General features: G+C 43.5%; 1 protein-coding gene across 7 annotated transcripts; it reads right to left on the reverse strand.

The window, feature by feature from the left end:
• Positions 1–5,626: 5,626 nt before the first annotated feature.
• TRA2B (transformer 2 beta homolog) lies at positions 5,627–23,360 on the reverse strand. 7 transcript variants are annotated; one of them, XM_065074238.1, is made up of 10 exons: positions 23,198–23,351; positions 17,324–17,601; positions 16,918–17,051; positions 13,410–13,572; positions 12,493–12,681; positions 11,527–11,642; positions 10,307–10,390; positions 7,568–7,630; positions 6,798–6,871; positions 5,627–6,028 (listed from the first exon to the last, which is right to left on the reverse strand). In XM_065074238.1, exons 4-10 carry the CDS (start codon positions 13,440–13,442, stop codon positions 6,018–6,020), a joined length of 570 nt encoding a protein of 189 aa, XP_064930310.1. In that variant the 5' UTR covers positions 13,443–13,572; positions 16,918–17,051; positions 17,324–17,601; positions 23,198–23,351; the 3' UTR covers positions 5,627–6,017. The 7 variants fall into 7 exon arrangements, with proteins under 7 accessions (XP_064930310.1, XP_064930312.1, XP_064930311.1 ...); XM_065074240.1 differs by having other exon boundaries at positions 23,108–23,322; XM_065074239.1 differs by having other exon boundaries at positions 23,088–23,310.
• Positions 23,361–24,234: the final 874 nt, after the last annotated feature.

Genomic DNA, 24,234 nt, shown 5'->3' on the forward strand with positions numbered 1-24,234 from the left:
GTCCTCGCCTTGGGGTGCGGAGGCAGGTCCCCTCAGCCCCGGGGTTTGGGGGTGCCGAGCCCGGGGTCCGCAGAGCCCCCGAGTAGGGTCGCGATTGCCCCAGGTCAGTTACTCGTGGTGGTTCGGGAGGTCCGGTCCGGCCCGGCCCGCGGCTGCTCCGGCTGCACACCCCAACAGCTCTGCCCTTACACCCCAACTCCTCTGCCCTTCCACCCATCACACCCCATCTCCTCTGCCCCTGCACCCATCACACCCCAGCTCCTCTGCCCTTGCACCCCAACATCTCTGCCCTTCCACCCATCACACCCCAACACCTCTGCCCTTCCACCCATCACACCCCAACACCTCTGCTCTTACACCCATTGCACCCTCAACTCATCTGCCCTTACACCCATTGCACCCCAACTCCTCTGCCCCTGCACCCATCACACCCCAACACCTCTGCTCTTACACCCATTGCACCCTCAACTCATCTGCCCTTACACCCATTGCACCCCAACTCCTCTGCCCCTGCACCCATTGCACCCCAACTCCTCTGCCCCTGCACCCATCACACCACAACACCTCTGCCCTTACACCCATTGCACCCCAGCTCCTCTGCCCTTACACTCATCACAACCCACCCCCAACACCCCACCTGTCTCCGGCGTCCCACTGGCAGATCATGCTCTGTCCTTGCTCAGAACCACTTAAGTTCATTCAGGGAGAGGGAAACCATCTCATTGAGGCACCAAGGCAAAAAACTCAGTAAGTAATTAAACACCTGCATTAAACACTCTTTTTTGGAAAGCACAAGTGCACGAAGCCGTCCCAACTGGGGCCTGACCAGCCATTGCTATGTCATCCACAAGGCTTCAAGAAATGGGAAGCTGGTGCTCTGACATCCCAGCACGGAGTTCTGTGTGTTCTCAGCCCAGGGTAGGCAGCTGCACGTGGCTCTCGGAGGTTCTGCTGAAGGATGTCCCCAAGCAACCAAGAGTCAGTGTCACCACCTGCCTTCTTGAGAATACAACCCCAAATCATTCTGGAAGTGCATCCAGACTATGACTGGAGACTAAAATAACGTGCAGGAGTAATACTGGGTGACAGGAGGGGACAAGTGTCTTTGGATCAGAGCGTCACGCCCTGGGGCCAGTTGTCCTTTGCTGGGGGGGACAATGGGCGGTGATGGAATTCCCCAGATTTCCAGCTGTGTGGCGGGACAATCGAACGCGACGCTCCCTTCTGCCACGCTCCATCCCGCTGCCACTCGTCCCCTGTCACGCGGAGGTGCTGGACGGAGTAGGAATAGCGGTGACGGGTGCTTGATGCCACGCGTGTAGCAAAAAATAGATGTGGTTGGACTGCGATGATGCAAAGCCAGAAGAATCCTTTCTCCTCCGATTTCTTCGTCTTTGCTTTCAGCGCAGCTCCTGCCGGGCTGCCGTTTAGCGGCGGGGCTGGGGGCTCTTCCATCCTCGGCACCTTTTTGGGGTGCTTTTGGGTTGAAACATGTTGATAATGTCATTTTTAAAAAGGCTCACCGTTACTCGTCTCATTAATTGATCCTCAGTGACGAGCTGCGGGCGGTAACCAGACAGGGAGCTGCCGTGTCATTCCGTGAGGTCGTTGCCGCCGGGAAGCGGCTGGAGAAACCTGAGATTTGTTGAGTAATTAGTGCCCGCAGGTTGCGATACTCATTTATGACTCAAGTCTTCTGCAGGAGCTGGACGTAACGTGGCAAGTCTGCAATGACCCGTGTGATCTCATCCCTCCTGCCCCTCATTTTTGGCCTTGCAGAAGAAGCTCAACAACCTTCTTCAGATGTTTTCCGAACTCTATAAACCCGATACTCACTTTCCCAGGGTTTTGGTTGAATGGTCTTGGTTCGGATGAGATGGTCAAGTGAAGCATGTGCTTTGGGGAGGAAGATTTAAGAGTACTGATGCAAAATAGCTGGCAAGGCAGTGGCCAAACAGGGTAAATGGTCACAAAAGTGGTGCAGGACCCAGCAGGAAAGTCAGGTCACCTTCTGAGGGCAGCGCTACTGGTGGGATGTGCAAGGAAATCCCTCCTCTCTGCAAAGAGATGCTGACATGGAACAAGTCATGGTGTGAATTGTGGGGTTGTCATACGCAGGGACAGGAGTTGGATGTGATGATCCTTGCAGGTCCCTTCCAACCCAGGACATTCTATGATTTTAAGTCTGGAAGGTGGCGGCGAGACTGAGAAAGAGAGCAAAAACCCATGAGAGTGAGGGGAGGCTGAAGGAGGGTTTGTTTAGTCTGCAGGAAGACATGATAATGGGCTTATGTATGTGCAGGGCTGCCTTGAAAAGACAGCAGAAATTAGGAAAAAAAAAAAAAGAGTGTTTTGTGGATGAGACACAGAAGAGGAGGAGGTGGTGCTCTTCCTCAGCTGGAGTTTTTGGGAGGAGGTAGGAGAAACATCTGGGGCTACCACATCCACCCTGGGGCCACCACATCTTAGGGCTGCTACATCTACCCTAAAGCTAACACTACCTTGGGGCTGCCACATATACCCTGGAGCCGCGACCGACTCCGAGGCTGCTACATGTACCCCTGGGTTGCTACATCTACCCCGGGGCTGCCACATCTACCCCGGTGCTGCCACAAACCAGGGCTGCCACATCTACCCTAGGGCTACCACAGCATAAGAAAATTTAGAATTTGGTTAAAAAAACCCCTTTGTGCCACAGTGGAATCATTTTGCTCATAATCTGTGAGGAGACGATTGAAAATCAACTAAAAACATCTACTAGCAGAATTTTGGAAGCTTTCCAACCCTTAAGACGGGATGGCGAGATGCAAGGTGACTATTGTGGACAGGGAGTTGAACTAATAACTGGGTCTTCATTAATTACACCTGTTTAGGGGCTGAGCAAAACTGAAAAATAACTCCTGAAGTTTTAACGATGGAGACCGTCAGTAGTGATGTACCAGGAGCTCCTTCCCAACACATTTGGCAGGCTCTCCTCAGGTGATTTGAAAGAGATGGATGTTCAGGACCAACCCTACCCATCATATCAAAGCAGGAAAAAAGGGATTGGCTTCTCCTGGCTCTCCCAGGGTGGGAGTACCTGCCTTTCGTGTGATGAATTTGCTAGAACTGAAATATGATCACAAAACTAACTCCTGGAACTCAAAGAAGGAAAGTAGGGAAAACAGGATTTTTAGGAACTCGTCAGGTTCAGCAGAAAAGCTGCTCGTGCAAGGGCTGCCAGGAGCCCTGTGCTCTCCGTCCCCCACTGGACCCAGATGCTCTTAAGACCCCGTTTCAAGTTAATTTGTGCTTATGAGCCGCCTTACAAGTTGACAGAATAATGTTTTTCTGAATATACTAAACCCACAACCACCCCTCGAGCTGCGCCACCCCCATGAGGACCATCCTCAAGTGTGGGGACCAGAGCATCTCTCACTCCAGGAGAGGCACAAAGCAACTCGGAGGAAACTCCACCTGTGGGGAGAGATCAGCACCCAGTTTCCTTTTTCCCCTCCACGTGCTTTTGAAGTTTTTTATTTCTCTGATTCCTGACGGGAAGGCGGGTCAGCAAAGGCCACGGCTGCCGCGGCAGAGGATGCTCCCCTACGGCCACTGGAATTCCTGACATAAATCGGGGGACGCTTCTCCCCCTTCCCCACCACTGAGCGTCAGGACGTCCCGTGGTGATTCAGAGGCGGTTTTAGAGCGCGTCACATACCACAGCAATCCGTCACTCCCACCGAATGGGCAGCGTGACACATGCCGGGGAACATCCGAGCAGAGGCTGATTCAGCAGCAGGAAACACCCAGACAAAAGGCTCTTCCCCACCGCAAGGCTGGAGTTTAGGCCTCCCTAAACCTTACGCACAGTTTAAAGTGGGTTTTAGGGCGCTGCCTCGCACTGACAGAGCATCCCCACTGAATTTCGTACCTTGTACAGAGGAAGATCTCGCTTTCTCACAGATCCCAGCCCTGCCAGAAGCAGCAGGTATCACAGCGCGGGGAAGGAGGGGGAGGATGGATGCTCTGCTGAACTCAGCTGCCAGGAACTGCACCACCAGTTGCGAAATGCTCATTTTTAACTAAAACATAAAGGCTCTTCAGCAAAGGACACATGTTGACCCGGCGTTTGTCAAGCCCTGTTGAGTGATTCAAAGGAAGCGTAAGAACGTGACTAAGAAAACACGTCAGAAGGACAACGAGGAGAAAGAAATCCTGTTGTCCAGTCTTACGTCCAGAGAGTAAAAACAGCTACGGATTTATAAAAAATATCCAGGTACTTATAAAAGAATCTTCCTGTTTTACTCCCTCCTCCCTTCCAGGCATCTGCAGCAAGTCAGGCTTATTTCTTCAGTCGCTTGCCTTGTGCAATTGCACATAATTTGTGTAAAACTGCTTCTGAGGGCCAAAGGGGAATGCATTTTCTTCCCTACATCAGCAGAAACATCATTTTTTGAGTCCAGAAATGAGTATACCCCTATTTCTACACCAAAAATATTCTTGCCATAAAGCTCAACACATCACCTCCAACTTAAGATGAAAAACTAATTAGATCCCAGCTCTAACTGCGCAGATTCACTCCGCAGTGCAAGATTGTTTGCCCAAGATCTTTTAAATCAAATAGAGAATAGCTGAAAACCCAAATGAGTGATTGAGTGATTTTAAAAATGGACTTCAGACGTGCTTAATGAAGAGCTTTAAGTGCATTTATCCTTTACGAGACAGCAAATGACTGTCTGTGACTAAAAGAAATGAGATGTAGCTCAGAGAACACAATGGATTATCTGTAGTTTTTCGTCAGCCTGACAGGACTAATAATTGTTCCCACTGAATAACAATTTGGGGGTCAAACAGGCTCAGCATCTGAATCCCAACCTGGAAGGGCGTTGGTGGCACTTTATAGCCAAGTGCCATCACAGTACGTTTTAAACTCTTTAATGAAAGGAGGACTTGCAGGGTTCCAATCATCCACCCCTCTCTGGAAGATCACAGAGCACAGTTACTGAAAACTTCCATCTAACTGGAGCTGAAAACCACAGTATGAGAAGAAATGATGGAGGTTGCCCGCTGGAAATGGCACAAAAATGCACAGGAATGGGGGAAGTCATCAACTGAAGGTCAAGAGGCTGCATGGAAAATGCTACACAGGGGGGGAAAAGAAAAGGAAGATTTGTGAATCCCAGTGGGCAAAATGGGCACATACTGGTGGGAAAGCATCATGTGAGAGCTATAGTGCATGTTAGCCACATATGCAGATAATGATGTAGTCAACAGGAAAACCATCAGTGAAGAAATAAGGAAAAAGAATAGTCAAAATGTTATTTCATTGCGTGGTTATCTACAGCCACCCAAGCCCTCTCCTCATTTTAAGGCCTACACATTAGAGGCCATAATCTGCTCACAGCTCCGTGCCTACAAAAGTGGCTTGTTCTGCTCTTGCCAGCGTGCAATCCGCACCCAGACTTCTCCACACACCGGGTGTCCAGACCGGAAGGGATTAAAACTTAGCGAGAAACTACCCAGCAACACAAAATTAGGGTGAATTTCTACTTCTGGGCATTAGACGTGATCCTAGAATACACAGTGTGTTGTATGCCCTCATCAACCCCTAACTTCTACTCAGCAACGGTAGGAAAAGAAAACCCAAACTTCTTTTTATTTTATTTTTCACTTTTTGAAAGCATTTTACACAGGTTTTGATCTTCAGGATACATTGGAATCAGTAGAAAAAACCTAACTGAACAGTTCTGTCTTTACAATAAAAACCTTTCAGGAGTCAAAATTGAGACTAAAAAAATACATGCAAAACATACTCCTCTCCAAACACAACCAGAAACAAAGCACCAAACTACACAAATACGCAGAATGAAACAGCATTGAACGTCACAGAAGTAGTCTTCATAAAAGGTGTAAAAGTCACCTATTCGCTAGGCACTGTTCACTTGTTTCAACAGAAGAGACAATAAAAATATTGTCCACAAACTTGCAATTTCAACTCAAAGGCTGTAGCTAGGAATTCCTCTACATGTCATGCTTTAATAGCGACCTGAAAGAAAAAGAACAATAAATATACACTTAGATTTCCAAGGACTGACAGATTTTTAAGAGCACTGTCTAAATTCACTCCCAGGCCTCAAAGCAAGAGCCTTGCGATTCATCTCTAAATCCAGCAGTCAGGACATTCCTTTGGGTAGAAACACCCCAATTCTGGTCATACACCCATCGCTGCCAGTTTATTGCACGAGAATTCACTTGTACCTGCTCTGTGGTGGTGCTTTCCCTATGTACCCGTAAAAACAGTTGCGCTTGTTTTCATTTATACACCAAGGGTGAACATGAGAATACAACTTATTCATTCACAAAGGGAATGTGCCAGGAATGCTATTCACTTTCTGCCATCAAAATGCTGCTTTATCTTCCATGCAAATGAGCAATTCAGAAAAACAAGCGCTATGAAGTTAACGTCCCCTTCAACAAGCTATCTTGGGAAATTTAATTCCAGTGTTCAAATGCGCAAGCCTTGCTGCCCTAGAAGTAACCAAACTGCTAAAATGCTACAAACTGCTGTTTTAACAGAGAAAAAAATGGTACCTCGGACTTTTGAAACAAGTGGCATTACCTAGTTGATTTTTTTTTCTGCAAACTAAATATTTGTTCTGTCCTCAAGGTTGCCAGTTGCTTGATGAAACATTAAAGGGAACTGTGGTTCCAAGAAAATAACCGCACTGAGGCCGAATAGTCTTTATGGACACAAAACCTCAAAATAAGTTCAGGTGGAAATGAGCTTTTGACAGGTGAGCTCTAGGATAACTTACGAGGTGAATAGGATCGAGATCTGGATCGGGATCTGTAGCCCCCTCGGCTGTAGTACGGGGACGGGGATCTCCTCCTGGAAAAGAGGGTGACAAGCAATGCCCCCATTAGAGCCCGTGGCAGATGAGCGGCAGCAGCTTTATGGGGACAACTCCTGGTATCCAGAGTGTACTTGGGCAAACTACCGAGCACACGCAGAGCTGATCAACATTTCCACTGGATAACAAAGCAAAGATGTCATACTACTTTGGACTAATAAATAGAAGCTCTCTTGTATTCAGGATTTTAGTGTTTCAAGCCAAGAGCATCCCAAACAAGCAGTGCAAGCCAAACCACACCTTAGCTTTCCATTTAAATTATTTATTTAGAGATGAAGAGTTGATTTGAGGAGCAGTCACAGCTACAGCCAGCCCCAAACCCCTCCCATACAGGCACTCCCAAGGTTTGCATCTCCTTGCCTAGTTTCACTCATTTCCTAATAATAAAAAAATCCCTAAACATTCAGGACATTAACTCCTTGGCATAACTCACAAGCTTTTCCTGTGCAAAGCCGCCCTGACCTGTCCTTATACAAACCTCACCCCTTCACACAGTGATGAAACTTGGAAATGAATTGCACTGCTCACAAAAGAGCTGCAGGTGCTCAGCATCCACCCAGTTTCTGTTAATTTGTTTAAAGATATCCTAGACTCGATTCATAAAATACTCCAAAAATACCACATGCGAGAGTACTCCCAGCGTTGACCAGACGCAGAGAGTTTTCCTGCCATACCTGTAAAACTGATCCCTTTCTTGAACAGCTCTCCATCCTCCTCCTCCACCACCGCCGCCTCCTCTGCGAACACAAAAGCAGAATGAGTTTTTAGAGTTGAAAAAATAAACAAAAAGTTCGCTTTACGAGCAAAAAGCATCATTAAGCATATGTGAAAACAATAAAACATTGGTTCCTACACTGGATAATGTTGATTTACTGTGTTCATTTGTATGTATTCCTGGAATGAGCTGCCTAAACCCGGTGTCAAGAAGAAGGCAAAGAGGACTCACATTCCAGCTGACCAATATTGTATTTTACAACGTCCTGCTCTCCAACGAGCAGCAATTTAAGGTTAATATATAGCTCTTTCTTCTAAGACCTTTTCTATTCTAAGATGCTTACCCACTTGAGGCAAGCAATTTTATTATACTTTTTTTAAATAGCAAGGTCAATTCATTGTCCTGAGGAAAAAGTTGAGGCAGGGAAAAAAACCCCACACCTTTAATTTTAACACTTCACAATCATGTCTAAACAAAGGCATTGGAGAACTGTGGTAAAACTTGTCCTGGTAGAGAACCTGCCTACAACTGAAAAAATACATTATAGTATTTAACAATGTTCAGTGGTTGGGCTGGCACCTCCCCAGATTGATACAGTAAAACATTTGTAGGAGGAGACTAAATCGAGTTTGGATTATGGAACAGTCACTGCCACAGGTGCTCAAAAAGGCCATAAATCCCATGGAGGACAAAGAACCCGCAAAACACCACACTCTGAATCAGAAGGTCTCTATTTTTGTTTGAATTCTTCTCCAATTGGTACACAGCCAGAGTGCAAGCTGGGTTTGGGTTTAAGGTTATTCTTCAGTTTACATACTTTTCCAGCCAAGACTGGCCATTCCATGGCAATAAAGAGAAAAGTTTAACATGACAGTTCCCATCTGAAATTTCATTTCCCTTAAGGCTCCACTGCACAGAGGCCGAGGAACGCAAAGTAATCGTTACCAAGTGATTTTCTAGGGTGGAATACTAGTGTGCAACCTATCTTTAACACTTCTGACCCTTCCTCCCTCAAGGAAGCACTCGCGACATTCACAACACTATTCGCCCCCTCAAACACTATTTGCAGGATGAAGAAGTCACTATTTTATCCGGGCAGAACATGATATTTTTCAAGTAGCCACAGACAAACCATTGGTGGCTTTACTTACACTCTTTCAATACCTGCTACAAAAAGACATTACAAAAGTTCTCCACTAAGCTTTAAAACATTAGAATTTTTTTAAAGACAGGAAATGGAAATCACCCTTGCTGGAACTGTCAATATTCACAGTATTTCCACCCCAAAGCCCTAGTTCACAACAGACATGGGATGGGAGAGTGTGTAGGAAGGTCAGAACATCACTGCCTCAAAAAGCGGGACTGAAATGTGGCCATAAATTCTAACACGCTACACTCAGACCAGTACACTATAAAATCCATCTTCTCACACCATCTATTTCACATCCTTCATGTTCAGTCACTGTCACAGCCTGCGACTATTCTCGCAAGTGTACACCCAGAGCTGACGTAATTCCACATTCTGATAAGGTTTTGCAGACACCTGAGCCACCGTTCACTATCAGGAATGAAAAAGGTAACACTTCAAGGGTCGCGCCATAATCTAAACGAGGAATAAATTACATTTTAAGGACATGCAAGCAACAAACAACATTTTGAGGACAACCAGGAAACCCTGACTGGCTTTCTAGGAATAAAAAATAAATTCGTACTATGAAGAAGTGCAAGAACACTGATAGTGCAAACCTCTTCACGGTTCATTATTTTTAGGTTTGTTAAATGAGACAAGGCTATGGTCACTATCCCAAGCAGGTTTTTGTGCCTTGTGTCCTGAAACAGAGCAGAATTTTGGTCAGAGAGCCACTTTTGGGTCACAAAAGCCAATATCAAAGTGCTGGCAAGATGAAAACCAACACATCTGGGTTCTTGTGTGGTCAGTGTCAGCTGAAGATTTTAGCTGCTGCAGTTCCCCCAAATGTAAAAACCACTGATATTTCAAGGAAATAGATTGTTAGAGGCAGAGAAATACACAATGACCACACAGCTACCAACATAAAGATCATATTTTCTCTTACATCCAGAAAGCAACAGAAAAGTATACTGAAAGCTAAAATGAATTCATTATTTCCTTCATCTTTGAGCTATGATAATGCAATTTGAACTCGTGTATTTCCATAAATACGTGGTTGCCATCAAGGAACAATCCTAAACCCACCCATTGCTGATGCACTGAAGCTTTGCAAACCACTTAGGAAGTATTATTACAGAATATCTGGTAACAGCAGAAGGAAAACAAACTAAAATCTGTGTGTCCAACTTTGTGTCGCAAAAAATGTGAAGATTTCACAGGGGTAAATCTTGTTGACAGCATGAATGGAAAACGCAGAAGAAAAACTCGCTCTGTCGCCAAAACCAATTCAGTAACAACCACATTTTCAGTAGATTTTGTATCAGTAGATTATAAAAACATGATGGACTAACTCACGCCACAGGTTAAACATCACTAAGTATTTCTTCATCCAATTTGTATTCAGCAGTCGTTTTGGTAAATATTTTACAGTAAGATTCCAGAATGACAGACAGCACAAAACTATTTTGACGTACATACGTGGGATGAACTGCTTAACTTACACAGGAAGGAACGTAGCTGAGGAAGCAGAGTTTAAAAAGCAATCAAATATTAAAAATATCGTCTCACCTGTATGATCTGCTGTAATAGTCACGATCATCATAACCTCTGTCGTACCCTCTGTCGTAGTAATCTCGTCTTCGTGAGCTGCCGCTACAAATAGTGAAAAATCATTATGTTTAATGCAATATAAAACACTGTTTGCAGTGCTTTTCAGCAGGCGTGCAGTCATTCAAGTATGCACTATTTTAACTGGGTTACATAATTACCTCATGTCCTCACAGTTGAGAATATCGTGAACACTCTTACTTTCCCATCAGTGCAGACGGGAACAGAACTACTTAAATAATTGCTTTTAAAAATGCTTGAACTTTAAGACAGCTACTTTCCTGCTCAGTCTGAAAACTCTTAACCTTTTGCTAGCACAAGCACATGAGAAATTCAATTCTGGGACAACTCTTCATTCACTTTTAACTCTCAGAAAACTTATTTTAGAAGAACTTTCCCATTAAAAAAACAACCTGAAGTCTCAACACACCAGCAGCTACATAACCACCAGTTTTATAAGCTGGAAGTCTTGAGAAAACAATTATACGTTCTTGGCAACTTAAGTCAAAAGTGTATGCTGCAGATAGGGCAAACTGCACCACACAGTTGCTCAACTAGTATTTGTTAATTCACTCCTGAAAACTTGAGCTTGCAGAAGGTATACTGGACAAAAACTTAAAAGAACTTAGAAATGTTAAAAAAGGCTTACTGTAGACTTATTTAAATGTATAGGTAGGTCATTCCTGGGCTGCATAACTGAGGAACATGGGTTTCTGCTCACAGTAATGCAGGCTGACCCCAGCTCAGCCTGTGACGAGCCCTATATAAATTAAGCCCTCTTATAGAAAGAGCTGCATCACTACCACACTTAGTCTTTAAATAAAAGAATTCTGGAGAATCTCCTTTATCAGTTTTTCAGTTTACAGAAGCTTCGCCATATAATCACATCAGTGTCAACACAGCTCTTATTAAAGAGACCTTAAAAAAAATAATAATTAGGCATCAAGGGTGATTTTTGTATCTTAGTTTCTGCACTGAGACATTCACACGCGGTACAGCACACGAGTCAAAGCAAGGGAACAGCCTTCTGAACAGCACATCAATGTAGAAGCCTGATCAACTCAGAAAAAACACACAGAATCAGGTCTCTTAGAGGGGATACAAAACAGTTTTTAACAAAATACAAGACAATTAATCCTACCCCATTCTGGTTTGGAAAAAAACCCACCCAGGTGACTTACTAAGTGGGTCTTCCCATATAGATTCCAGGAGTGGGTGTGTGAGGTCTTTTTGTGATGGAGAAGTCTACCCGGATCCTCCTGCCATCCAGCTCCATTCCATTGGCACGTTCCTTTGCCTGAGCAGGGGCATAAAATACAATTAGCTCCAACGATTAACTTTATTAGCAACACAAGTTTCTAACCACTGCTTCAATTATTAAGATAAGTCCAAAAACGCTCAGTTTGCATGCAGAGCCAAGTTTAATTTATATGTAACGCTGAACCTGAACTCTAAGATGCTCTAGGCCAGCTGGATATAACTATCAGTAACCACTTAAAATGTGACTTATATTGCCTAAAAACCCTGAAAGGAATATAATCTAACAACTGATTCAGCACCCCTGTTTCCAACAAGAGGAACCTTTGAACACTTTTATGTAGGGAGATGTAACTACGTCAACACACAACGCGAAATAAAGCATTTAGAAGTTTGGTTGTGTTTCCCATTCCCCCAACACATTCTCAAAACCTACTGTAACCTTGAATATAGTAATATCTCAGTCGTAAGTAAACCTGAAGTAAAAAAACCCAAACCCATTATTTTTTTCTGCCAAGCAGCAGGACCCAAAGCTCCAACCTAATGTTGAAATCTTAATGCCAAATTTGGAAGACACAACACGAGACTTGCAGCAGTGGAATTTAAGCAGAATATAAGCTTAGTTACAGTCCATCAACACTGCTCTGCAAGGGCTGGCCTGAGTGTAGAATTCTATACCTGGTGAGTATAGAATTCCTTGCTCATTCTGTAGCATTTGTAAGCACAAATCCTGTAATTTGTTACACAGTATTGACTCTGTTTCAATTTACTGAATCCTTAGGGTTGCTGAGATGTATGTTCTGTAACTTAAAGGTTCTTCTACCATTTTAAAGGTCAAACAGCAAGTGAGAACACAGCAAACATGCCATATATTCTGTACCCCAACCTACTTCCTTAGCATCCTCAACGTTTTCGAAGTACACAAACGCGAATCCTCTTGAACGCCGAGACTGCTGATCGTACACGATGGAAACATCAGCAATTGGACCATACTTGGAGAAAACTTCTCTCAGATCTCTTTCTGTGGTGTACAGACTCAATCCAAACACGCCGAGACAACAATTGGGGTCAGGATTTGCCTAAAGGAAGGGATAGATAGGTGTCAGAATAAAATCGCTTGTATTTGCAGCGCAGGTTGTGTCAAAAGCTTCAAGCCAAAACAACAACAGCAAAACGATACTGCTGAGATCAGGTTAGATCAACTTTCTAGTAGAAACTATTACAATAAACCTACACATACATAAGCCTCCTTTCTCAAAAACACTTTGCATTTCTTGGGGTACTGTACAAACTACAGCTACAGCACATAATAAGCACTGTATTTTTAAAGTTTCCCCTCCAAAGGCTGTTGAATGCAGAGAGATAAAGCTGGATTCATTGCTTCATCACACAGGCCTCGATTTATCACTTCCCCCCCTACTTTAGCACAAACCACACCGTGCTCAGCCACATGAGCCTGTAAAGCAGGCTGGACACACCAAACCACACAAATATTTCTCCCTCCTAATTCTACCCCCAGCCTTCCCTGCATACATTCACTCATTTATTACAAAAGGTGTACTGACAACAGCCTGCACTGGTAGCACTTCTAATTGAATTAACAAATAAGATGCTCCACAATCCTAAGCAAACTTAGAGAGACCCAAAGCTTATCAAAAGGCAAATGACAATTAACCTCAAGAATATCTTTTAATAGACCTGAGTGGGGAAGCAGAATGTTTTTCTGGGAAGCCAAAAGAATTAAATCAGTGATTCCAGGATGTGTTCAGGACTATGTATGAGTCATGGAGTTCTATAACAAGCATACCCTGTTTCCAATGTGACGTCTGCGAGTAGACATGGGTGAATGGCTGTGACTGTGTCGTCGCCGATAATCCCGACTGTAAGACCTACTTCTGGATCTCCTATGCGAGCGGGACCGAGAGCGGGACCTTGTGTAGTGTCTACGGGAACTCCTCCTTGATCTAGATCTGAAGAAAAAAAGAAAAGGACAAGATACAGTGTTGGGTTTGTTTGGTTTTTTTTTTCAGCCCTTTAAAAATATATCAGATATTCACAAACAAAAAGCCCAAATAACTCTTTTCTGAAAAGCTGCACTGTCACGTGATTCAGCTATAATCGATTTAGTCACTACTCTCAAGGACCGTGCGCTAAGTCTTTACAATTAGATTACTGTTGATGCTCTCAGAGCGTTTCTACTGCAGAACATGAACCTCAACTTCCATTTTAGCTACCTTTTAATTCCCTAATAGTTTTTAACTTTCTCTAACAAGGATATCTTGGCTGGACACAGTATATGCTTAACATATTCACAGCACTTAAGTAAAAATAGCTGGGGCGGTTTGCTTTTAACAGAAAAAGGCAACAGGGGTAAATATGACTTAGCATAAAGCACATATGATTTCAGAGATGCATCGTAACACTCAGAATAGCGCTGCTTTCAGTGACACAGAAAAGCAAACACTTTTTACTCAGTGCATAATTACAAACACACAAGTCTGGCAAACACCCCTGAAAAAGAGCTTAACACAACTGAAGGAATTTAGCTGTAGTAGGGTGATTTACCTTCTGGTGTTTCAACAGCTATTTGACATTACCTGTACACTAACATCTACATGCTAACACTTTGAGTGTATTTAGGCAAAGATGTAACTGCTCACTAATTTCAGCACAGGAAAGTTCCCAAAATGTTTTCTGACAGCACTAGGTCCTTCCTACTAAGACCTCAGCCCTCCCAACACAATCTTAGTTGAAAAGTTGGGCAGGCATTTAACCTGGATTATTACAGCTGAGCTTGGCCAGCTGATAGCAGCCAAAGAATAATCTGCATTCCACACAACTGCAAAGAAAATCTCAGCAATTGTTCATCTTCAGGCTCCTGTTTGTGTCTTAAATGTCTGTCCTCTAGTCTGTGGAAGTCAAGGTGGCGATTACTGGCCATAAGCAACCATCATCGTACAACTGTGTTTCACACATGACCACCACGCTGGCATCAATAAAACTCTTCGTCTGAACTTATTTTTATTTCTGAGCATTTAACAGCTTCTTCCCTGGCCAGGTAAGTGCCACCAGATGGCCAAACTGCATCATACACATTCCTCCTTAAAGAAAAAAGGCCTTTGGCCTCATCAGAAGTGAGCCAGCTATGTTCTGTTTTCTCAATTTGAAGCGTGTACACACGTCCAGGCGAAACAACTTCAGCATGTCCCATGACAACACTTCCCTCTAAATACATAGTGAGAATAAATTATTTTTGGCAACATAAAGTTGAAAGAAAAGAGTGAACTGCTCTGAAGCGAGGAAGATAGTAAATAAACACAAATAATAATAAAAAAAGGAGTTCAACACATGCATATAGCCACATTTCAACAGCTGACATAAAAAAAGGCAAAGACAGAACTGATGCTCCAGGTAAGAAAACGCACCCATTACAATGAACAAGATCAGGACACTTCTAAACCAGGCAATCCACTATGTGAGAAAACAAGGCTTATTTTAAATAGGCACTGCTTATATTGCTGCTTTAAATGTCATACTGCCATTATTCTTCACTGCAAAGGCACCAGAGCCGAAAATCCTATTCCTTCATTAAGAATTGTTTGGACTTCAGAGTCAGCCAAAAATAACAAGCTTCCTATGCTCCCGATGAAAACTCCAATAAAAGCGGATTTTTAAGTCAAGTATATCCACACCCCAATGGATAAATACACCAGGACACAGGTTTGTTCCCAAGTCAAAGTTTAATTTATAAAGCTGGTAATTCAAAAATACATTTGCAATAGAAACTGCCAAGAAATACGGAAGTTCTCACAAGGTTATTTCTCTGCTGAGAGCCAGTTAGATGACCTGCTCGTGATCACATCCCAACACGTGATGGCACTGAAAGCAGATACAAGCATGTTGGTTCTAAATATGTGCCCTGACACAATTCTGCCAATGAAGACACTAACTCTGCAATATACTTCCAGTATTTCCAGTCGGAGGAATTTTCAAGACAGCTGTTAAATGCTCAGGAAGCTGTGGTCGTCATAAGCTTCTACTAATATCAAATCAAATATTTAAAAGATCAGTTGCCAGGGTATTATTTAAAGGGTGATTCCTTCTAAGAGTAAATGAGTCAGGTTTCTCCTAAATTCTAGATCTTGCATTTGCTTCATCCAGCATTTTAAACAATTTGTGATCGCATTCTTAAACAGTATTATGGTTATTCTGCAAGTGAGAAACACGGTGCTTTTTAAGAGAGTATGGAATCCCTAGGGGTTATGGATTAAGGTGCAGAAGGACATGTTGGTCTGGGCCCTGATTTGCTTGTTATTTTATAACTTTTCCCAAAGGTTTTCAAAACCCAAAGGGATAAAGCCCTGAGAACAGAGTCTGAGCCCAGAGCTGGGTTCTGGCTATTTCCTGTCCTGTCCTACAAATCTCTCCCTCGTAGCAATTCCAGAGGTCACTCCAATTTCATACTCTACCTTCCTCCAGCCTGACTCCCAAGCTTTGGCCAGCCTAATTAATCACTTACACACTTCAAACTATATTGTGAACAGCTCAACTGGAAATCCCTCTGCTGAAACCCACTTTTTTTTTAACCTGCATGAGTAAAACTATCAACACATTGATTTCCATAGGCAGCACTCAACTATCTAGACACATCAGAAAATAATGTCATTCAACCATTTATAGGTTTTGTTGCCACTCTTTATTAAACATGTACGTCTTACATGACACACCTAGTAAAGCAGTGTCAGGTGGCTAGCATCCACGTTTATAGTCATATTTTGATACAATCAGCATATTTTATGTCTCAGTTATTTGTGTTAACAGTCTCAAGAAGAATTCTGTCATTGGGTCCAGCCTGTTCTGCAGATGACTATAGGGATAGGTAACACAGCGCAAAAGGCATTTTCAGTGTACATTTGCGTTGCCACGTAACAAATACAATAAGCAAGATACTTTCTCCACTGTTTTGAGAGCTGGGAAAGCTGTCTTATCTTTAAAGCTTTCCGGCCTGTTAATTTTCAAGTTAAATTAATATATATTTATAAGGCCAGACAGATGTCTGTGTTGAAGTTCACATTTATCTCTATTGCTGCTTTTTCATGGAATATTAACTACTCTGGAAACATCATTGCTTCTAGTTTATACACTAGTGTGACCTAAAACACAAAATCATCTTTTAATTCACCGGAAAACTAAGACTTAAGATTTCCAAATGCTTCACGCTCAGATTTTACCTCTGTAAACAGAGCTGGGCTAAACTGGACTTCCGTTCACATCTCACCTGTGAAGAGGAGGGAGAGGTAAAAGAAGCAACTCACCTGGATTCAGACCTGGATCTAGATTTTGACCTGGAGCGCCTGGAATCCTCCTTAGAGCGCGATCTTGCAGGGGTGTGCCGCCCCGACTTGCCAGAGCCATGAGCGCTTCCGCTTCTGGAAGCAGAACGGGATTCCTGCACGCAGATATCGAAAGCCTAATTTGTACACCATTTCTTGGTTACCTAAGGTCTGTAAACAAGCTCCAGTGAAATAAATGGTAACAATTCATATCTATGTGTCCGGGCAGTTGGCATTAGAACTGCCTAGATTTTTAGGAAGTTGTTTTATTTTTTTTTTTTTTCCCTGGTAGACACTTCTTTACCCTGCATATACTTTTGCTATTAAACAGATAATGCATGCATGTTTAGCAAAATATACAGGGACACATAAACAGACTAGTAATTACTTAGCGTAGTGCTTTCAGATTCCAGATTACTTCTTATCTTAACTTCATTTTTATTCCTTTTCTTCATTCTTCCGTTTCAAATTCTGACTTCTTTCATCTTCCCCACTTCACACAAATTGCTCAATATTCTACAAGTGGGACTTCTGGTCTGATAATTAGCATGCATTCACTTTCTTTTTTTTCAAATTTCAGCTTCACTTATTCCTGAGCTTCAAATAATTCTCATTTATAAAACTTGTCAAATGGCGACTTCCGCATTTTCCTTCTTCAACATTAACCTTAATAGAAAAAGAACAGGATGAAGAATATTTAAAAACTCCAGGATAAAATCTAGTGCCAAAACTGAAACTAGAAAAAAAAAAAAGAAAAAGTTTTGTGGACTTTTACTATATATGCAGTTCAAGAATTGACTCTACCAAATGACCTATGATTTTATAAACCGATACAGTCAATTCAGTTTAACTTAATACTAAGAAACTGAATTTGCTACTTATGCCTATGTTTAATAGCAAATGCACAGTGGATCAACTGAATACGTACTAATGAATTCTAGCATTAAGAAACTAAATATATCACATTGTCAGCCACATACTGCGACAAAATCAACAAGAAGTGACTTAAGGAAGGTCCCTACTGTAGCCAGAGACAATGAACTGATGCACTTTTTTTGGACGCAGAAAGCACAATGCAGTTGGTCCTTCAATGACTTAAAAATATGTGACTTTTGGGGCTGTCCTCACAGTTTAGAATCCCTGGCTGGAAGGTTTAGGAGCACACTTGCACCTACTCCGCCTGCACAACTGGGTTTACACTTGCAGCCTTCATGCTTACAAGTAAATCAGAATTTTCCAGCGACCAAAAATGCCAATCTGCAAAACACTCAAACACTATTCTAGAATACCCCACCTACTCTATTATTTACTTGTAATCTTGGTAATGATATAACCTAATTAGCATTTTAATCGTTTAGATTTTTTTTTTTTAATTAGTGTAACGCTTAGCTTTGGTCACATGGCTTAAACACCTGGTTTGAACACACTAGAAGATGTTATTTCAAGATACTAGGGAAAATTTAAAATTCAGTAGCAGAATTCTACTTTTTCCTAAAAAATAAGCAATTCTAAATTTTGTTTCAATTCTGATCAAGAACGCTCACTAACAATACTGGAGCACCAAACTGTTCTCAAAAAAATAACTTGTTCTATCCTTGCAACATCTCTTAAACCTGAACACTCAAACTTAATGGGCATTTTGTACTAAGCATTCAGAAACTCATTTGCTAGAGCAAAATGTCATCGTGCTTAAACCACTCCCATACAACTTAAAACAAAGTTTGGCTATTTACAATTGCCTACCATGCAATGCCTAGGGGATGGGACTCAATTTGCAGCATAAAGCAGATTTTAAATTAATACCAAGAGCAAGAGAAATAAAGCAAAGTTGATCAAGGTCACAGTGTTCTAAACTCCAGCCACCTCCTATATTAACCCTGCACAGGCTAGCGCAAATACTGAGAACTAATTTAAGCGTAACAAATTTAAGCTACAGTCATTACTACATTCAAAGGAAAACAATCCATGGAGACGAGTTCTGAGTTAATGTATTAATTTAGCAGTAAGTCTTTGATTTTAAGAGTTAGACAAAGCAAGATGGAAGGAGGGATAAAAACCAAAACTAAAGCTGTTCTTCTACATTTAAGGAAAAATAATTCTGTTCACAAATACAGGTGGTCTAATGCTGAAAAGGACACAAGAAACGCACGCTGGGAGGATCTTACCCATAAATGTACCCCACACCTCTTTTTAGAGTTTTTATTAGTTAATAAGCTTTGAAGAAATCAGTAGACAAACGGTATTAGCATAAGCAAATGACTGAAGTTTTCAGCTATTTGGTAGATTTTTACAACCATCTTTGCTGTATTACATATGTGGAAACTGGACACTGAGGATCCGGGAAGAAACTTAGGAAGAAAAAACCTTAAGACAATGGTATATCTAAATCAGAAAATCAAACAGCTGGCTTTTGTTCACCTAGCTCCTTTGGACTTTGCGACATTTTCCAGTTTTTAAACATCCACATTTTGTATTGCATAACATCTTTTTCTGAAACCTTTATCTTTGATCTACCGTATTTTACAGGATTAGGCCCCTTCTTTTATTACCTCCAGCCTCAAAGGAATTCCTTGCATCTCACCTGCTCCGGATGTTACTGAGACCAGTAATAACTCCTGAAATTTCAGAGCTGTTACCCTCCCCACCCCAAAATTCCAAACACCAGGAGCCTCCAGCACTCCAAACTCAGTTTACACCCCACTCTACTGACACTCTTAAATTGGAGAGTTTCTACCACCTGGTTTTGTTGTTCTTAATACATTCACTTTTTCTACTTTTCGCTCTTTGGCTTTGTGAATTTGAAGTTTTTAAAAATGCCAAAATAGGCTACTGCCATGGCACGTAGAAGCGAAAAGAAACAACCTTCCTTATTTTCCCTATATTCAAACACTGCTGGTAAGCAGATCAAGACTGGTGTTCACTATTAAATAACCTTTTTTGGTTTTCTCACCTTGAATTTGTGAAGTGTGGATTTTTAAAGCCACCAGATCCCTTGATCTTTACCAACAGTTCTTCCCCTTCATCAGGCATTACTGGAAGTCAGGTGGAAGCCCTGAAGTCCAGATCTGTGGTTTCCAAACTCTTCTTTCCATACTTCCAACACATTAAAATGATATTTTTAAGACCTCTAAGCACATTCATAAAGATCTCTATAAGCAAGATTATTTTGGGGACAGTAGGTGGAAAAGGTTTCCCTGGACAGAAGGAGATATGATGTGAGGACCACGTGTTCTTCGCACTTCTGAGATCCAGGTATTCCCCACAGGAATAAAAGTTATGGTTCACTTAACATTATAAGATACAGTCAAGATTATTAGTATTTTTTTTAATCTTAAATCCCTATCAACATCTATATTTCCACTTGTTTTCCTAAAGAAAGGTGCAGCCTCACATTGCACATTATCAAATGTGCGGTCAGATTTATTCAAGGTGTGGCTGTGCTAATATCACATTCCTAAAACCTCCCTACTGCTGAATTTAGCTATTGATCTGAGAAAAAACAACAGCTTTTGCCTGTCTCTCCCTGAAGTACACGATCACCAGATCAGATCACTGTTGAGGGAATCTGGGGATCCACTCAGAGGGAAAGCAGAACCCCTTTCCCACAAGGGTTTCCAAATTCTACCAAAAATAGACAAGAGTCTGTTGTGAAAAAAATACATTAACAACAAGCAGAGAAGCCCAGTGGGCTCATTTAGCGCTCCAGGCTGGCAGGGAACTGACCCATCAGCAAAAATTAAAATAAATTAAAACACCCCCCACACAAAAAAACCCAACCCACACACCCACACCTGACTACCATACTAAACAGTTTCCAATCAGGTACATGCCAAGTAATCACTATCAGTTTTAACTAATTCACAGGATGAGACTCACTATTTTCTCCTTCAACTACGCTTCATTCCAGCCCTTCCACACCTGAATCCCATGCACAAGTTCAATAAATGAAAACAACAGTTACTCAGAAAAATGTGGCAATTATCACAGCATACTGACATTTGAGGTACTGGTAGCATTTAATAATTTAGAGTCTTTTCAGTTAAAAAGTTTCCAGAGTTCAATCCCATTATGGGGTATAAGCTGTAAAAGAGAATTTGAGTGGGGATTTTTTTTTGGTGACATAAGCCAGTTTAAGTTTGTGTTGCTGCTGAAACAGCAACTCCCATTACTTGCAAAAGCACCCAGTATTTCTTTTTCACCCCCAATTAGGACTCGCAGCTACACACTCAAGCCAAGCCTGCAAAGCAATGCTGCTGGAAATGGAATCAGAAAACAAGAATTCGGCTGATTTAATTCCCAGATCTGACTATACAAACACCAGCACAAGGGAGAGAGCAGGAACACGTTTTCGGCAGCACGATTCTTGTTGGCAGCGTGGACTTGGAACAGCTTAACAGACAGTTGTAAAGTCATATCCTGGATTATTTATTTAGCCAAACACTGTTTCTACTCTGCAGAGACTTTAGCAGTTCCAGCCATTGACGTGGTAAAATATAAGCCTTAAGTAAGCAAAAAAAAAAAAGAAAAAAAATCATAAATAACACTGGCAATGGTGCTGCAGAAGCCACTCCCTGATCTAGTCTGTAATAACAGGCTTGTAGTTCAGTTTTACAAACAGGTATCCTGCATTCAACTTACCTCTTTACGGTTCATCAAAGTTCAGACAGAACTAATTTTAAGCCTTGGTGAACACTGCCTGCACATGTTTCATATTTTTATTTATAAAACCCCACAAATGATAAGAGAGAAAAGCAGGTGGGACAGACACTGCTGTACTATCGTACCCTGCATAATCGTTTCCAAAAGACTTGGCTGTAAAAGCTTTAACAATTCCACTCTTTCTGACTGAAAATACAACGCAGGTTGTCCTGGCAAACTTTACCGAAGCTACGATACCATCTTAAAACTGGTTTTTCAGTCTGAACTGCACAATCGAAATTAAACCAATTCTTAAAAAAACTAAGTTAAGCAAGACAGAAGTAACATTCTCTCACTAAAAATATACCCCTTGCAAGAGTGACATGAAGACATCCATGAAAATATAACACTGGGAGTGGTTTGAGTCTATTCTTCAATCCCTAATCTTTGTGTGTTCAATTCCATTGAGCATTTTTAGCTTCCTGGAGACCCCATTTTTCTAACCTACCCTGAAATAGAAGCACTTATACTATCAAAACTTATTACAGTGAATCCGAGTAAGACAAGGGCATATTCAAAGAAAGAAAACTGCATTTTTGTGCACGCTCTTTTTTTGCCACCTCTAGCAAAGGTTTACATTTTAAACTACTGATCGACTCTGCAACTCCCTCTGATGCTGCAATAAGTTTTAAAGTTAGGCTGATGCTAAAAAAAAACCAAAATAAAACACAGTATTGACCCATGTGCTGCACTCGTCTGTTGCAGTAAAAACTAAAGACCTCAAAGGAAACCAAGACTGATTCACTAAAAAAAAGGCCATATGTACTGTGTATTGCCAATTTACCTCACAACTGTAAGGCTTAGCAACTAAACTACTGCAATATTGGTAAAATACCATCCAGAGAGTAAAATCTTGCAGAACATCTGCTCAGGTTTCACAAACAGAGGGTACTGCCCAAGCACTGAGAGCAATCAGTCCGAGCTTTAACCCTCCGAATTTTGCGGTCCCATTTAAACTAAATTAGAAACCACGCTCCCTGGATACAACTATATCAAGGAGGAGAGTTAGTGTTTTACAAGCAAGCCCGAGCAGCAGCAGAACGGAGTTTCTAAAAAGAGAATAATTCGCCGAAGGTGAATTGGGTGAACTGCAGCTTTGCGGAGACTATAACAAAGGATGTTCCTTCCTCAGCCAGACGCTCCCTCACGGGGCTGGGGGTGGCGGGGCAAGGGGAGCCAAGGCTGCTGCTGGAGAGCCCGGGGGAAGCGGAGCCGGCGCAGGCTGCCGGGCAGCCCCAGCGGTGCGGGCAGCCCCGCCAGAGCCCGGGACCCGCCGCCCTCGGCCATTTTGTCCCTCTCCGGCGCGCCCGGTCACCAGCCCAAGATGGCGCCGGGCGGACTCGGCGCGGAGGGCGCGGAGCGCACGGGCAGCTCGAGCAGCCCCGCCGCGCGGTCCTAGCGCCCCCCCGCCCGCCATTTCCCCCCCACCCCGCCAAGCCCCGGCCCCGCCGCACCTCCGCCGGAGCCTCCTCACCCGCCGCGCCGCAGCCCCGGAGCGGGGCGGAGGAAGGTGAAAGGGGGAGGGGGGGGCGGCCAGGCAGCGCACTCAGGCTCCGTGTATTACCCGCTCGCCGTAGTTCTGCTCCCCGCTGTCGCTCATCGTTCCGCCGCGCCGCTCCCCGCCACCGCCGACCCGACCCGACCGTGCCCGGAGCCAGCACTCTCCGCAGAGGAAGTGACGCGACCTCCAGCGCGCGCGCGCGCGCCAGGCCACGCCCCCTCTGCGCCCGGGAGGCGAGGCCGCGCCACCAACGGGGGCAAGGTCACGCCCCCCAAGCGAGGCCACGCCCCCGCCGGGAGACACCGCCCGCGGGTTTTGGCGGGAGCCGCCGGCGGTCCCAGCGTGGGGTCCGTTCCCGCTCGATCCCGGAGGGGTCACAGCCCGAGTGGCCTTCAGAGGCAGCTCCAGTGCCGGTCGTGCCCGCCCGGGCGGGGAAGGCTGCGGTCAAGGCCGGGATCGACGCTCTCCCTGCGGCGTTGTCCTCCGCAGCCCGCGGGAACGGTTTAAAAACATCAGTGTAATCGCAAGAGGCTTTTTATGCACGAGGGTTTTACAGCGTTAGTTTAGTGCGGGGCGGGTTTGAAGACGGGGATATTTCTGAAATAGCCACGTGAGGGCAGCAGAGCATCACTTTTGCTCAGTCCTGGAATTAAGTCTTCATAAGGCACGTAGCGCTGCGTCTGCGTGCAGAGAAACACCTTGTTCTCCATCAGTGACCGACTGTTGTCACACCCCTTTGCTTTATTTTGTTTTATTTCAAGACAAGCAGCACAGGTAAAGCACCGTCATCCCCGGGGGGTTAACGCTGCTCTGTGCAGGTACCAAACACGGACACCCCAATAGACGGCACTGCCATGAACTTAAAAAACATTTAAGCGTGAACTTAAAATACATTTAAGCAAAATACTGATTTAATCCTCCTGAAACCACCACTGACAGATACGTTTGCTGATGATGCCGAACTGGGAGGATGCCCCCGAGGCTGCGCTGCCATCCAGAGACCTGGGCAGGCTGCACTGGGCAGAGAAGAACCTGATGAAGTTCAACCAGGGCAAGTGCAGGGTCCTGCACCTGGGGAGGAACAACCACAGGCACCAGTA

This window comes from Columba livia, chromosome 9 (genome assembly GCF_036013475.1).
Source record: "Columba livia isolate bColLiv1 breed racing homer chromosome 9, bColLiv1.pat.W.v2, whole genome shotgun sequence".
Taxonomy (NCBI): Eukaryota; Metazoa; Chordata; class Aves; order Columbiformes; family Columbidae; genus Columba; species Columba livia.